Here is a 16635-nt window from a genome sequence, read left to right on the forward strand (position 1 = left end):
ACTATGAGGACGAGCATGCTGCCTGCCTGGAGACCTGGAGTGGGCATCAACCCATGTGCAATAAGGTCTGAAGGACAGTGGGGTGGAGTCTCAAGGGGGCGGTTTTGCTGTGATGGATTGGCTGTGGGCCTGGGGTTCTGGGTGGAGCTGACCAACTTGGAGAGACAAAGGGGTGGACACATTCAGTAACTCCCAAGATCAGGGTAGGCAGGGTGGTTGCATGGGTCTGGGGACTTCCTAGAGAAGGAATGCAATGATGGGCCATGGGGGATGAGCCAGAAGGAGGGGTCGGCATGCTGGAACCCTTGCTCACTATGGGCTGGGAAGAGAGGCTTGTGGCTTTGGGGACCCTGAAGGCCAGTCCCTAAATTTTGAGGAGTCTTCCTTTAAACAGCATCATCCCCATGAGGGACGGGGCTCCTAGAAGCCTCATTCTGAAATCTTGGGATACTCCACTGACCCTATGATCCCCGAGCTACCTTAACCTTCGCGGCTTTAAAACTAAGCTAGGCCTGAGGTCTCTGAGGACAAGGCTCAGCAAATGTGCCCCAGCCTCCCATGGGTGAAGTCATGGGGCAAGGCCAGGCCACAGATTACTGCTGGGGAGGGGGAGTTCCCTGGAGTGGCCACCCTGCTCGCCCCCACGTGCATCACTCACTCAGCAGCTGAGACGAAGCAGTCAAGCTGCCCGTCCTTCTCATCCAGCACCTCCCGGGTCCGTGCCTCCCCTGTGGACTGCAGCCCAATGACCACGCACTGTGGGGGGTGAAGTAGGGGTGAGCTTGCTTGGAACACCCCCAACAGCTCTGGAGCATGGCCCCAGAGGGACCCACAGTGAAGCCCTGAAGCCAGAAACCCAGTTTGCCTCAGTTCCTCCCTCCTTCCTCCACTTGGGTCCCGGCTGGTTGCCAGGCCCCCACACAACCAGACCCAGCTGCCATCCAGCCTCAGTTCTGCAGACCTCCTCACTACTCTGTCTGTTCTTTCTGGGGATCCACCAGCCCTAGACATGGAGAGCCCAGGGCAAGGCCAAACCTGCTGCCTGCTGCAGGGAGCTGGGGTCAGGAGACACCAGACCATTCTGGACCCCAGTTCATTGATCCCACCCCTGTCCTCCTGAACTTAGCCCAGATACACTTGGGCTTGCTTGCGATTGTGAGAAGGACATTGGTGCTGGGTCCACCCACTCGCCCCCTCATACACAAATGCAGGAGAGAGGCCCAGCCACCATTGTCTCTAGCTCACCTTGTCCTTGGCCAACTCCTCCCGGGCCAGCTCCACAAGTCGGCGCACCTTGGCAGCAACGCACAGGTACTTGAAAAAGCGTTGGTGGGCTGACCAGAACTGACCCCACAGGGACTTGCGGGACTCCAGGCCAATCCAGTCAGCTGCCTGCTGGAACACGCCCAGGGCCTCGGCCCACTGCAACGACATGCCACACGTGGCCAGAGTTGCTACTGCCCAGCTGTCTCCCAGCCCCAACCCTGCTGGAATGTGGAGTTGGGGGTGGGGTGGGGGTCATACATAGAGCAACATGGAGGCTCTGTCACTACCTGAACAGTTAGAAACATTAAAAAAACAAAGAATATGCTGCCACATGTGGGTAATGATTTCAGAAAGGGGAAGAGGCATCTGCAGTGACTCCTACGAGCAATAACTTGACTCTTAACGCTTTAGTCCAGGGACTCTTGCCCAGGATGATCCTGCTCCCAGGGGACACTGGGCCATGTCTGGGACATGACTAGGGGCTGGGGATGCTCCTGGCATTGAGTGGTTAGGAGCCAGTGATGATGCTCAGCACCCAGCAGTACCCAGGACGGACCCCTACATAGGATGACCTGGTGCTAATGTCAGCAGTGCTGAGGGGGAGACCTGTCTTGGTTTGAGGTAAGCATATAGCACACACAGAGCCAATGCTCAGGGTTTGTCTCACGTGGTTGTGATCTAACAGTGAGGACACAGGAACCCACCACGCATGAAGGAGATGGTGAAGATTAGGGTCAGGCCACAGTGTACAGAGACGTGGACACTGAAAACAGCTGAGGGGCAAAGTGCTCATGACATCATGGGAAGGGTAGTGGGGTCCATCCATATGCCCACATCACTACAGTCACATAAGAAACCCCTCCTTGAACAGAATCAAGTCGCTGGGCTCCAGCCAAAGACCTCGGCAGGTGGGCTGGCTGCTTCCTCCTTTCTGTAATGTGACAAATCCACATACGTCTTTAAAGACAGATGCTGAAGGTGATGGGCATAATTTCAAGAGGAAATATATAGTGTGCCCATGCAGTCAGAGAGCCCTGGCCACCCTGCTCACCAGCAGGGCTGCGCGGTTGTAGACACACTCGAAGGTTGGGTCCAGCGGTATTTCCTCAATTCGGAAGGTGACACCACTGAAGCTGAGCTGGCGTGCAATGTACATGCCACTGACCTTCATGTCCATGGCCACGATCTCCATGGCACCCACACCCCTGTGGATGGAGACAGGGATGCCTGAGCACTGGCGGGGTCCTGCCTGACCACATGCTGGGTCCCAATGAGTGATGGAGCCACTCCATGGAGAGGCTGATACCCAGAGCTGGGCCCTGAAGGGCAAGGAAGGGCCAAATGCACAGAGGAAATGCAGACAGTGGGTGCAAAGGCCTTTTGCTCCCATCTGCCTGATCCTGGGCTGAGGAGCTGGGGGAATGCAGGAAAAGCAAGAAAGGGCTCCTTTCCCTAGAACAATGGAAAGTGCTGGACAGAGAAAGGGCAGAATTTATGTTCTAAGATCCATCTGGTTGCTAGAGAAGTGTGGGCCAGGGTGTGGGCTGGGCACACTGACACCAAGCCTCTGCATTTGACGAGCAGGGCCCTCATGGGCCCCCCAGCCAACCCTGTCATGGGCGGGGAGCAACACTCGCCTCTTCTCAATGGCATGTAGAAACTCCTCGAAGGTCCGGAAGGGCGTACCCTCACCCCAGATGCCCAGGCGGCTCATGTAGATCATGTTTCGGGGCTCAGAGGCACCTGGAGAGAAAGGGGTGGGAGTCACCATCAGAAACTCCAACCCAGCAAGGTTAGGGGAAGATCATGGACATGGCACAGAAATGACCTAAGGACCAGGGGTTTGAAGGTCCTAGGAAAGTGCCCACAGCCAGGCAGCTGGAGCTAGTTGGCAGAGGGAAGCCCCTGATAGGGGCTGGCATCCACAAAGCTGTGGAAGTTATTACTGGCCTGGGGAGAGCGAGCTCCACTTTTAGGCCAGGCTGAGATGTCATAGAATGAATGGTACTTGTGATACTCCTCCATGGTTGCAATCAGTGATTGCTAATCAATGACTGTGCATGTGATCAGGCTTCTTCCCTGCCCCTAGCAGCTGACTCCTCACCTGTGGCACTGGCATACACCACCCTGGCCAGGGGCAGCTTGTTCTGCAGGTCCAGCACGGCCTTGCCCATCTTGGTGGAGCTGGCATTCTTAGCTTTGTGGCACTCATCAAACACAATCGTTGGCAGGCATGGGTTAAGGACTGTTCTGGAAGGTGATCATCCCAACCCATCCCTTCCTGGTTGGGGGAGCTCAGCAAGGTGCTGGGGGGCAGGGAGGTATCTGAGCATAGGTGGGGGCCATGGGGTGTGCGAGGTCACAAGGGCAAGTGGGAAACAGTCTCTAGACCCCTACATGACTACTGATGGAAACATGGTGTGTGATGGCCTGTGAAGACCTTACAGATAACACTGATACAGACATGCAACAATGAACATGAAGAGAAAGGAGCCTCTGAATAAGAGAGGTGGGATGACTTCCCATGGGGAGCTGGGGTCTCTCTCTATGACTTCTCACAAATCTACGCTGATCCCATTAAGAAATATATACTGAAGAAAAAAATTTGTAAGACGTAGAAAGTTCTTAATATTTTAAGGGGAAAAAAAGTTAACAGGCACGCACTCTCCCTCTCAGGAGCACACCTGTGCCTTTCCTGTCCCTTTCTTCTTCCCCCAGGTGCATTTCCTTTGCCTGTCTCTCTCCTAAGTTCCAAGCGCCCTTGTTTTGCTCCTGTAACTTGTTTCCTGAGCCTACACAGCTCACTTCTACTGTCTTTGTGACTTTCTAAATAAACTTTCTCTTTTAATTTGAAAATAAAAGTTACAGGCAAGTATGCTTATCATAAGCCTATTTTAAAAACAAGGCATGTGTCTACACAGATGTGCACATGTATATGTGATATGCATTTAAAGGGTCGACAGAAGATTTACAAAATCCAAATGAAAAGGTGAGTCTGGAGCTGAGCATTCAGTCCTTGGGGTCAAACATTAATGTATTTTTTTACACTATCCTTTCCCCTAGACTGTGAGGTGTCATGTGCATGTCCAGGACACACCAATAACCTTGTTTCTTCTTTGGGCACACAGGGCCCATGTCCCTTTTCTTATCTCTGACTGGGACCAGGAAGACCAGAGCTGGTCACCCCACTTCTGAAATGGCCCCGAGAACACAGTAAGAAGGGGTGATGGGCTCACACAGGGTTATGTATAACACAGAGACAGAAACCCCCAGATAGTCCCCATGATGGGGAAATGGCTGAAGAAGTACAGAATAGAGCAGCATGATGCACAGTGACAAGCAAACCTACCCTGGCTCAGGTGGGGAGAACAGTGACATGAGACGGCACACAGGGCATAAGCCAGGGAGGTGGCACACAGGAGGATGAGCACCCACAGGATGTCCACAACACTAAGCAATCCAGGACTGCACAGTGGGGATGTGGGAAGAGACGTCCATGCCAGGGGCAGATCCTGTGACTCTGTGTGTATATGGGGAGGGGGGCGGGGTCCCTGCACAAATCCCTAGGAGCTGAGGGCCTTCCATCTAGTGTCTCACTTAGGGGGTGCATCTGGGGGGCTGGGATTTGCAAAAGTTAACGAAGACATTTTAAACCATCTGTGCTCTTGCTGCCACTTTCCTATTCTTTGCTTTTCCAGTCTAGTAGTTACAGAAAACAAAGTTAATCAAGTATCCCAGTTTTGAGAAAAAAGGAAGAAAAGGTAGAACCCCCCCAAATCTTGGGTGGGGACAGGAGGAGGAAGGACTCTGCATCCCATCCCTCTGCCCAGCGGGTACCTTCCCATCACCAAACACCACCCAGTGTCTGTGGTCACAGTCCCGCCAGCTGGAGCCAGGAGGCCAAGCCCGACTGCGAGGGGTGGACAGCGGCAGTCACCGAAAGGGAGTTTCCCGAGGGCGAGCCTCCCAAGTACACGGTCCACTAATGGGAAGTCCGGAAGTCCTCCCACACTAGGGTCACGGCCCTGGCCTCCTAGGCTCCAGGAGCCCCTCCAGCCCCTCTTTTGACCCCGCCCCCCCATTCACAGCCCCCCCCCCCTCCGAACCCTGCCCAGGGAGCCACTGCTCCCTTGTCTCCGTCCGACCCTGCCTCCTTCCCCTCTTCCAGGCCAGATCTAGCCCAGATCCTCCCCCTCTGACTGCTCCAGTTCCCTCCTCCTCCCACCCTGGGTGCCCACCTTGTCCCCTCTTGTGAGGTGCCTGTCCCCTCCAACTCCCTCCCACCCTTTGTGCCTATTCTGCCCCCTCCTCCCTGCCCACCCCTCAAATGGGCCAGGATACCACTCCATCAAAGGCCTCCCCACACCATTCAAGGATCTGCCGGATGCGTGTGCGATGCTGCCCACCAGCCTGGCTCTCCCCGATCAGGGCGGAGTAGGTGGCGAACAGGACGCCCTCTGAGGTAGTGTTGTCACCGTACTTGATCTGGGGAGAGGGGGTGGGTGTGGGCACACTTGCGGGGTCACCAGGACCCTTCACCGGGCAACAGGGAGGGGGCCATCCACCCACCTTGTTCAGTGCGTGCACTGCGATGTCAGGGGCATCGATGTCACGCAGGTCGCGCTCTGCATCATACTTGAGATCGTTGGAGACACTGAACCTAAAGGGTGAGGGCTGATGGGTATCAGCTACTCTCCAGCCCCACTGGCCCTACTCAACCCACATGCAGGGGGGACACTCACCATAGGGACTTCTTGCGGCCCCGCAGGTAGTTCTCAAGGATGATGCCAGCCACCGTGCGCCCTTTGCCCACACCCGCGCCATCGCCAATGAGGAAGCCTGCACGCTGCCCACTGGGGAGCAGGATCTCGTGTTGCTGTGGGTGTGTGGCAGTGATCAGGACTCCCATGCAGACCAGGGTCAGGTGGGCATCGAAACTCCCCCCATATGGGATGGGTCGGGTGGGCACTAAAAACCTTTCATGGGGTACAGAGTCGGGTGGCGCACTGAGACCGCCCCCACACAGTACGTGGTTGGGTGGGCACCAAGACACCTCCATGTGGGACATGTAGGGTAGGCACTAAACACTGAACACTCCCCATGAGGTACAGAGTCAACTGGGTATTGAGAACCAACCCCCCCAACAGAGGACAGGGTCAGGTGGGAGACTCCTGGGTTACCTGGCAGGCATAGGTGATGGCCTCCAGTTGCAAGGCAGATAGAACGCCGCTGTCCGAGGCAGGCAGGGTAAGGGTATAGGTGATATCTGGTGGCGGGACACTGGACAGCGTGCTTGTCTCCACAACGCGGTCTGGATGCTGCTTCCCAACCTTGGCTAGAGGGGTGTGGTCAGGGTCTCAGCTGGGCTGGACCAGGATGGGGGCAGACCCATAAAACCCTCTGTTCCCTGGGCAGCGGGGGAGGCTGGGCCTGGAGGAGGTGGGCTGACTTTCCATCACACCCTCTGAGCCACCCCCACTTTGGTTTTGGGCAAGAGTTGGATGACCACCACCATTACAGAACTGCACCTCCCTCCACTCCTACCAGGCCCACCTTTGCTGCTTCAGGGACCGCAGAACTGGGCACCCTCTGTAGGAGCCCTGAGGCCCGGTGGGGATGTATAGACCTGCAGTCATCTGCTGGGGGTGCCCTCCAGGGGTCTCCTCCCACATGCCAGTGGCCAGGGGAGGCCATGCACTCACACTTGGATGGCACGTAGTCCGCGTAGATCTCTGTGTGGCCCAGCTCCTCTGCCTCATCCTCCTCCACCTCCTCCTCCTCCTCTGGCTGACTCTGAGGCTGAAGGCCAGTGTTGTCACAGCAGGGACAGTCCTGTTGCCCAGTAAGGCCAGCCTCCCCAAAAGGGCAGGGACCTGGTCCACCAGCCAGCCCAGTGATTGGGGTGGTGGGGAGAGAGCCTGCCTGTCACCCTCAACATGATGCCTCCCAGGACCTCAGTTTCTCCACCTGTAAAATGGGCAGACCCTTCTAAGCCAGCCCAGGGTCTAACACACAGTAGGTGACTGAGTATGAATGGTCCTCCTTAGTCCCAGGAGGGGCAGGCAGAGCTAGGAAAGGGGCCCAGCTTACCTGGTAGCTGACGAGAAGTGGGGTGCTGGGAAGGGAGGACACAGAGTCCTCGAGGCCAGTAAATGGCCCACTGGGCAGGAACAACTGGAGGAGAGATGAAGGGGACAGTAGACATAAACCTGCAGGCTGGACCTAATAGGGAAGCAACTTGATAGGACCCCCGGTCTGGAGTCAGGCTTTCCATGCCATCCTCATGCCCCTCTGCCTCCTTCTTGTTGCCTGCCAGATGGTTCTGGTGAAGGACTCCATCCCTTGAGGAATAAGCTGAGGACAGGCCTTCTTCCAGGGGCCTGGTGGCTAAGACCTACTGTGTGATTCCAAAACATGCTTCATGAAAGTAACTTGTGGCCATTCTCATCCTCTTCGGCCCTACGCAGACCCCACTGTCCCAGACCAATGACTGTGAGTGCTGCGTGCCCCAGACTACAAGTGTCATTTATGGTCTCAAGGGACAGGGTCACCAGGGGATTTAGTAACATGATAACCAACTTGACTTTATGACTCCAGCTGTTTCCAAAGGCTAAGAACATGTCCAAAGTTTTTTTAAAAAAGAAAATAAAAGGGAAATAAGGCACAGAGAAGTCAGAAACCTAGGCTCAAGTCTCTCTCCATTTTTTTTTTTTTAAATTAACAAAAACAAATAGCCTCAGCAAGGTTCCCAGAAGGCTGAGTCAGGGTTCCTGGCGGGTGGGCTGGCTCAAGTGTTTCAGCTGCCCTTATGCCCTCCTCCCAAGAGCTGGGAGCTTCTTGAGGGCCCTGGGAAGTGTGGGTGATGCCAATGTCCCTTTGGGCTCCTTCACCCAGATGCTGGGATGGGCCTGGACTATCTACCAAGACTGCCAAAGGCAGGGACATCTCTGGGCTGTCCTGGGCATTCCCTGTCCCCCTGCCAGCCCCATGCTGGGTGCCCCCACTGCCTGGTCCTGGGCACGTGCTAGAGTCTGGGCCTGGAATACCTAGGGACCTTGCTCACCTGTGACCCCTCTGGGCTGGCCTGACTTCCCAGCTCCCACCTGGCCAGGCACAGCACCCACCACAGACCTTGGGGCACATCAGGCGACAGGGTCCTTGCACAAGCTGTTCTTGCCACCTGACCTGGCCAGTGACTCCTCCTCTAGCCCTCAGCCCCAAAGTGGCCTCTACAGAAGGATTCCCACCACTTTCTTATCCCATCATGTGACTTCATGTTTAATTAGCCTAGGATCTTTCCCCCTCAGCACAGTTGAAATTGGGACTGGGTCATTCTGTGAGGGGCTGTCCTGAACACTGTGGAGGGTTGAGCAGCATCCCTGGCCCCCATGCACCCAATGTCAAGAGCACCCCCAGTTGTGACAACCACAGATATCTCTAGAAATGGCCACGTGTCCCCTGGGGGCAGGACCACCTTGGGTGAAAACCAAATTACATTTTGCTCATATCCTGGGGACTCCCTTTCTCCCCAGCAGGTCCAGCACAGAGCAGGGTGTGAAGACCCAGCCACCAAAGGCACTAGACAGGGGGTGCCTAGCTGTGACACCACTTACACAGAAGGAGGGGCAAGGTGCCTAACACAGGCACTTCCCACACAAACCCTTGCATTTTGGGGGGCTAGGGAGGAAATGTGAGGACCCTGGATCAACAGTCTCATGGGTGTCTGAACAGCCCTGACTCACCTATTGGCCTAGAGTTCTCAGGGTAAAACTGACCTTGTCATGGGTGGAGGGGCCAGTGCTCACGTCCCAAATGGTGGGCACCTGGCTGAGGCTGTCAGCGGGCAGGAAGTCAGGGGTATCTGCAATGTCCGAGAGGGAGTCCACAGACGAGGAGAAGATGGAAGCATTGGAGAGGTCATCGAGGTACGAGGATTCCTGGAAGACAGGCCGGGTGAGGGCGTGGCTGGGGCAGCCCCATGATAGGCACACGAGGGCCAGTGATGGGACGGGTGCTGCCCAGCCATGAGTGGAACAAAGCTCTGACACTGGCCATGACATGGCTGAACCCTGAAAACACAACACTCATGAGAGAAGCCAGACCCCACAAGCCGTGCACTGACTCCACTGAGGTGACACCAGAAGAAGGCATCTGCTCCATGCCTTTCCTGGCTCATTCCTATGGAGGAGGTGATACCAGTGCAAGGATATGCCAGGACTCAGGGGCCTCACACCTTTGGGAGAAGCCTACTTTGCAGAGGTTACACACAGTTTATAAATCTAAATTTAAAGAAAACCAGGTCCAACACCAGGGGTATTGGTGCTGCCCCCACACCCTTATCCCTCAGTCAGAGGCACTGAATGCCTGCACTGGACATAGGGACCCGTGGGGACCAGCCCCTCAGGTGTCCTGGACTGGGGGAAGAGAGCCACCGACCAGACTCCCCTGCAGCGCCTGCCACCTAGAGAGAACAGTGAATGTCTGTTTTACAGAGAGATGCCCTAAATGCCCAGGAGCTGGGGAGGGCGCATGGGAGTTGCCTTCAGCCAATGCTACTGGGAGAAAGCCCCACAAGCCCTCCCAGATGAGCACCTCCCCTCCAGCCTGCCCAGCTGAGGTCATAGAGTCCCAGACACGCTGACATCAGGTCTCAAGCATTTCAGTCAGTCTGTAGGGGCATTTCCCAAGCAGGTGGGGCCAGTGGCCTTGATAGAGGCCACACCAAGGGTCCAGGAAGGGCTGCCCTTCTAGAGCGCCAGACCCTGTGCCCACTTACACATCAGAGGCATTGGAAAGGCATGGCCAGGTGTGTTGGGACATGGCATACACATGTCCCACCACTCAGTGAGGGAAGAGGAGAATGGGCTGACGGGTGGGGGTGTTGGGGCCTTGTGGGCTCAGTTCAGTGGACTCCAGGAAGGAAAGGTACCCTGGAGCCTACTCTGATGTGCCTGTGATGCCATAGCTAACAGGCCCAGGTCTCAGTCAGCACCCAGGCCTACCCCATGCCCCTGTGAAGTCCTTGTTTCTGGAGTTCCGCTCTCAGCAATCCGAGTGGGAATCAGATCCCTATTCCTGGGGATGGGGGGATCTGCAGGCGACCCCATCAGTTTCCCCAAAGCTCTGATTCTGACACCAGTGTACATACAGCCAGAGAGAAGCAGGCTCCAAGGGAATGGGAGAGGAGAAGATAGGACTGGGGTCCATCCAGTGGTCTCTCCAGGGACAGTAGATGCAGGAGCCTCAGTCTTACCCATCTGCTGAACAAGGGCTGTCCTCGTGCCAGCCAGGGGTGAGGAGACATGCAGGAAAGACCATCCTTTGCCAGGCCAAGTCAGCTAGCTGGTGTGAGACTGAGGGCCTTGGTTGAGCCACCTGCCACCCCCCAGAGCCCTGGTTATCTGGGTGCATGGAGAGCCATAGGGGCCAGCCGCACGCTCCTATGGCATGCAAGAAGAGAGCTCAGACCACCAGGCCTGTCCTTCCCCCTGCCCCCGGCTGTGAGCAGCCTGGACCCATGAGGGTCCAGTCTCCCCGGCTGCTTCCAGCAGGCAGGACTCCGTGACCTGGACAGGTCCAGGGGAGGAGGTGGGGCCTTCAGCTACCTGATGGAAGGTAGGACCAGCTCAGGCACCAGGCACAGATGGTGGCCTGGGTAGGTTTATAAAAGCCCCGAGTTCCAGGACAGAGGCAGGAGCTGGAGGGAGTGCACCTTGACACTCCTGGGGTGCTCAGCCCACTCATTCAAGAACCCGGTGATTCAAAAGGCCAATGCAGCTATCAGGAGAAACTGAGGCAATCATGGGCAAGTCTGGCCCTGCAAACCCCGAGGCCACACCTCCCCTGGGCTCCACCCCTCCCACAGCAGCAGGGCTCAGAGACGGCCCAGCCTAAGTGTGGTGGATGATGCCAAGGAAGGCCAGGTTATAAGTCTTGCTACCTGGTTCCTGTGAAGTGACAGGGGCAGAAACCCTAGAAATGCCAGCAGGCTGGGCAAGGGGGTTCGGGTGGGGTCTAGGTGCAGATGGAGGTAGCCATATGTCTTTGGTGAAATCCCTCTGGGGCTACATCTGAGCCTAGTCAGACTGACACTAGCTCCTGGGGCCCTGAGAGGTGGCCCTGCTTTCTGGAGGCCAAATGGGCCCAGGGATCAGAGGAGGAAGAATGGCCAGGAAAAAGGGGACGTGCAGAGGTACCCCTACCCAAGAGCACAGTGGAAGGGAAGGGGACTTCCCAGTGGAGAAGCCTGACTAGCACCGTAGCCAGGAGAAGAGGATCAACATCAGCCACGAGGAGCCATGGGGACAGCAGGGACCCTGATGTGACAAATGAGCAGGGCATATCCCTCAGTGCAATCACGAGAAAGACACGAGAAAACCCTGACTCAGGACATCCTGTAGGACACAACAAGCTCAGGGTATCCACATAAGAAAGAAGGAAAACCGACTCCGTCAGAGGGGCCTAGGAGGATGTGATGATTGAGGGTAACGTGGGATCCTGATGGGGTCCTGGGGCAGAGAGAGGCCATCAGGGGAAACTGAGGAAATCGAGTAAATATGGACTTCCGTTATTAACGACATCTCAGGCCTGGCTCATCAGCTGTGACAAAGGTACTACAGTGATATCAGGTGTGAACAGGAGGACATGAGAATATACACCATCCACAATAATTCTGTGAAATCTAAATCTGTTCTAAAATATACCATCTGTTAAGAAAGTAGGTGCTCTTTCCCCACCCACTCTGTGGACACTGCCTCCAGACACCCAGACCAGCAGCCAGCAAAGTGGGGGCCCTTCGATTCTTGGGTAAAGGAAGGAGGGGCCTCACATGGGTCACCTGGGTTTAGGGAGAGATGAGGCTCCCAGGGGTCCCTCTAGCTACACTCCCTGTGCAGGGTGGGTAGCTGGATGGAGATGAGAAGGGAACCCTCCCTGGTGGGGACCTGATGCCCAGAAGCCACCAGCAGACCTCAAGACCACTCAAACCCAGAACTGCCCTCCCCGGGTTCCTACCTAAAGCACTTCTCCCCAAACCCCAGGCCCCCACATTGCTCTTCCTGCTGTAGCCCCTGGTTACTCCAACAGTTCTGAGGGACCAGGAAAACTTGGGGTCACCTGCTGCAGTTACCATATCTGGGGCATTTCAAGGATCCCTGGACCAGGTGAGGAGCTGTCAGGACATGTTGGAGATGCCCACACAGTGCCCCTCCCCCACACCACAGCCCACCTAGATGGGGCAGGATGGCCCCCACCCCTGACCTAGCTCTGGGCCTCCCCCAGGAGGGCTGCAGCAGCTCAGCAGCCCTCCTATCCAAAGCAGACCCCAGAAATGACATTCAAACAGGTTCTCTTGCTGCTCTGGGCAGGGGCTGAACACTTGCCTAGGTCCATGAGGAGAGGAGGAGTTACAGGGACGGTTCCTACCTGTCTGTGAGAGCCAATCCGAAACCAAGTCTGCCACTTCTGGCAAAGTGACTCTGATGGTTGCCCCGGGACACCCCAGAGTCCGTGAGACTCTCAAGGCTAGGGCCACCCAGACCAGAGCAGCGGCTGCAGGCACACAGGCACAGCCCCTCCCACCTCCCCACTGGCTACAAGCACTTTCATTTTGTGGCGCCTCCCTGGTCCCTCCCCATGTCCCCACCAGTTCTCAGAAAACTCCTGCAGATTCCCTGTCGCTGCCAAAAAAGCCGACGGGAGCCAAGAGAAGGGGAGGGGCCTGGGGTCTGGTGGGTCCAGGCAGTCCTCAGAATCGGAAGGTAGTCCAAAGGTCCCTGCCAGGTGGGAGGGGGCCCAATTAGCCTGAGGTCCAGCAGGAGTGTTACCTTGTTGAGTTCCGCAAACTGCAACCAGAACTGTAGCTGGGACATGGCGTGGCCCCCGGTGGGTCCCCTCGAAGGAGCGCTCCCTCATGACCTTGGGCGCTGGGCTGGCAGACAGCAGCCAGCTCCCAGCTCCCAGCTCAGCTCTCAGACCCAGCCCGGCTGCATTTGCATGTTGGTTTAGTCACCACCAGCGCCTACTTCCCCTAAGGCCGCTGACTTTCAGGAAATGATGCCTGCTTGGTAAGTCAGGGCGATTACTGGCAGTGCAGGGACAATTACTGTACAGGGCGGACTCTAGCCACAGACGCTGTCAACAACGAGCCAGCCCGCCAGGTCGTACCCTGCCATCCTGGGTGCTCTGTCGACAGTGGCCAGGCCCCTCTGCAGGCGCTCAGGTTTCAGATGAGACGCTGGGGAACAAACTATGATGCCAGGCAGCTCCTTCCAGTCCTGCCTCAATTTCCCCAGACAGCTAGGTTCTGTTCTACCTGGTCCTCACCTCTCACAGGCTGGACCTGGTAGGGATCCTCTCCTGCTCCTGGGATGCCCACAGCAGTGATTCTAAGAGGCATAGGCCCCAGGACAGAGGGAGGAATCTAAGGTCCATCCCACTCCTCCATATCCCCCTACACTCTCCTGGGCCCAGTCCCCAGCTCCTCAGTCTGAACCCAGGTCCAAGGCCTTCACCTACCACCCTAGAGCTGTCTCCAGTGCTCCTGGGCACCCGAGGGCCTTTGCCCAAGCTGGGACTCCACCTGGAGGACCTCTTCTTGGGCATCCAGACCCACCCTGATCCTTATCCTCCAGACTTGCCAAGGACTCTGCCTACCCTGAAGCCCCATTCCTCCCCACCCGACCTGCCCCTGCCTACCTCAGTCCAGTACAGAGTTAGGGCCAGGAAGGGCTGGTAGGCAGGGTACGCAAAACCATCATGCCCTGTGGACTCAGAGCTCTAGGCATAGGTACCCACCCCGTGGGAATGATTAAGAGGTCACGGGTCCAACCCTGCAGAAAAATGAGGCCACCAAGGCAGTCCCTGTCCTGTCTCCCCACACAGCCAGAGGGCAACACAAACCCCCAAAACAAAGAGAGTTGCTGTGGGGTGGGTGGGAGGAAAAGTGTACACATGGCAGTAAGCTCATGAAAAGACACTTGACACCACAAGGCAACAGGAAAAGGTAGGTCACAAGTAAGACACACTGCACTCCCAAGGGACTGCTATACTCAGACAACAGTAACAAGTGCTGACTAGGACGGAGGAGTCGGAACCTCCAACACACTGCTGAGAATGTACAATAGGCACGTGTCTCTGTAAACCAGTGAGTGGTTCCTCCAAAGATCGATCACACAGTCACCATATGACCCCGCAATGCCATTGCTAGGTGTCCACCCAAGAGAAATGCAAGCACGCCCACACAGAAACCTGTATACGAACGTCCACTGAGGCTGGATTCACAGTAGCCACAAGGTGGAAACAACCCAAATGTCTATCAATGGATGAATGTGATCCAAACACACTAGAATATGACTCAGCCATGAAAACAAGTGAAGCTCTGACACTCACTGTGACATGGATGGACCTTGAACACATGGTGCTCAGCGAGAGAAGCCAGACACAGAGGGCCACACAGTGTGTGATTCCATTCATGTGAAATGTCCAGGACAGGTAAGTCCACAGGGACAGGAAGTGGGTTAGTGGTTGTCAGGGGCTGGGGGAGGGGATGGGGGGGGGATTGCTAAGGGGAATGAGGCTTCTTTTGGGGTAAAGGAACATTCTAGAACAAGATAGAAGTGATAGTTACACAACATTGTGAATATACTTTAAAAGAGTGAATTTTGCCCTGGCTGGTGTGGCTCAGTGGATTGAGCACCAGCCTGTGAACCAAAGCGTCACTGGTTTGATTCCCAGTCAGGGCACATGCCTGGTTGCGGGCCAGGTCCCCAGTTGGGGGCCTGTGAGAGGCAGTCGATGGATGTTTCTCTCTTACATTGATATTTCTCTCCCTCTCTTTCTCCCTCCCTTCCCCTCTCTCTAGAAATAGATAAATAAAATCTTTAAAAAAATTTTTTTTTAAAGAGTGAATTTTAAGGTATGCAAACTTTGTCTCGATTTTAAAAAGAATTTCTTAGAGTCTTTAATGAAAGGAAAACATAATAATAAAATAATTTTAAAAACAAACTTTTCATTATTAGATTTAATGGACATAAAATTTGTCAAGTTGCCAGCCAAGTATGTAAACTGATTCTCTGTCCCTTGTATATTGTTACTAGATGGTTGGCCAACTGGCAAAGATGACCCTGAGGAGACAGGGAAGCCCAGGGTGTGGCTGGGGGTCTGAGGACAAGGAAGGGACCCTGCTGGGGAAGTCAGCACCCATTGGGCACTGGCCATCTCATCCACCCCGAGCCTGGCCTGCCAATGGCCCTGCCACCATGGCAACCATGGGATGTGGGTCTGCGATGAGACTGGATGGAAGAGTGGAGGTGCACTGAGTCAGGTCTGGGCAGAGGCCCTGGTTGAGGTCAAACAGGTGACCCTGGGTTCCAGTGTGTGTAGGAGCCACACCTGAGGTCATGGATGGCTGTGGACCCAGCCCCATAAGTGTAGCTGGTCCCTGTCTAGCTGTCTGAGCTGTGGGGCTGCCCAGCTGCCCCAGGTTTCCTGAGAACCTCCCCATCTCTTCATGGGTCTCACCCCTTACCTTTTCCACTTGCCCCGTCAGTTTCTTTACACATGCTCGAGGTCTCAGGCAATCACTGACCTAGGCCACAGGTAGCCTGTCTGTCTCCAAGTTATAGTGAGTTAAGCTAAGGCTGGGGAGTGAGCAGCACTCACTGGGCAGAGGGGTAGGGAGGGCACTGCAGGTACCCCTTACACACACACCTCACTGCTAGAACGTTCCTGTTGAGGGCACAATCATGTCTCCCAAAATGACAGGTTCAAGTTCTAACCTGTGAACCAGTCTTATTTGGAAACAGGGTCTTTGCAGGTATAATTAGCTAAGATGGGGTCACATTGGCGTATGGTGGCCCTAGTGCATTGACTGCTGTCCTTTTAAGAAGATAGAAACTTGGACACAGACACACAGGGAGAGACAACATGAAGACAGAAGCAGACACTACAGTGATGTGGCCCCAAGTCCAGGATGTCTGGAGCCCCTAGAAGCTGGGAGAAACAGGAAGGACCCTCCCTGAAGCTTCTGGACGGGAGGGAGGGCAGCCCTGTGACACCTTGATCTCAGACATCTGGCCTCAGAAGTGGGAGGGCGTAAATCTCTATGGTTTCAAGCTGCCCAGTTTGTGATACTTTGATGGGGTCGCCCAGGACACTCCTACAACACCCCCCAGAAAGCTCTGCTGTTAGCCCATCACAGGGCCAGCTGCCTGGTGTGGGCCAAGTGGCCTCAGCAGCATGCCACCCCTGAACGCTTTCTAGCACTGCAACCAGAAGGGGCTGGACCCTGAACCAAGGCTTCTGCAGGGTCCCCTCTAAGGATCTGTGGGACAGCTCCTAGCATCCAAAACCTCCCTCACCTCCTTCTTC

The 16635-nt window shown here is 55.6% G+C and overlaps 1 protein-coding gene across 4 annotated transcripts in view; it reads right to left on the reverse strand.

The window, feature by feature from the left end:
• Nucleotides 1-16635, reverse strand: part of SBNO2 (strawberry notch homolog 2) — a 53543-nt gene that overhangs the window by 6705 nt on the left and 30203 nt on the right. For 3 of the 4 annotated variants that reach the window (XM_090289140.1, XM_090289138.1, XM_090289139.1), the window contains 12 exons: nucleotides 9042-9203; nucleotides 7357-7440; nucleotides 6969-7065; nucleotides 6447-6601; nucleotides 6009-6142; nucleotides 5836-5926; nucleotides 5608-5751; nucleotides 3371-3488; nucleotides 2904-3009; nucleotides 2318-2471; nucleotides 1246-1422; nucleotides 659-756 (listed from right to left, as the gene is read on the reverse strand). In XM_090289140.1, coding sequence (XP_090145266.1) covers nucleotides 659-756; nucleotides 1246-1422; nucleotides 2318-2471; nucleotides 2904-3009; nucleotides 3371-3488; nucleotides 5608-5751; nucleotides 5836-5926; nucleotides 6009-6142; nucleotides 6447-6601; nucleotides 6969-7065; nucleotides 7357-7440; nucleotides 9042-9203 — 1520 coding nt within the window. Of the gene's footprint in view, nucleotides 1-658; nucleotides 757-1245; nucleotides 1423-2317; nucleotides 2472-2903; nucleotides 3010-3370; nucleotides 3489-5607; nucleotides 5752-5835; nucleotides 5927-6008; nucleotides 6143-6446; nucleotides 6602-6968; nucleotides 7066-7356; nucleotides 7441-9041; nucleotides 9204-13091; nucleotides 13263-16635 lie in introns of those variants that run through there. The other variant, XM_090289141.1, reaches the window with a different exon arrangement.

The sequence above is a fragment of the Furipterus horrens genome, unplaced genomic scaffold (assembly GCF_987537825.1).
Source record: "Furipterus horrens unplaced genomic scaffold, mFurHor1.1.pri manual_scaffold_10, whole genome shotgun sequence".
NCBI classification, from domain to species: Eukaryota; Metazoa; Chordata; class Mammalia; order Chiroptera; family Furipteridae; genus Furipterus; species Furipterus horrens.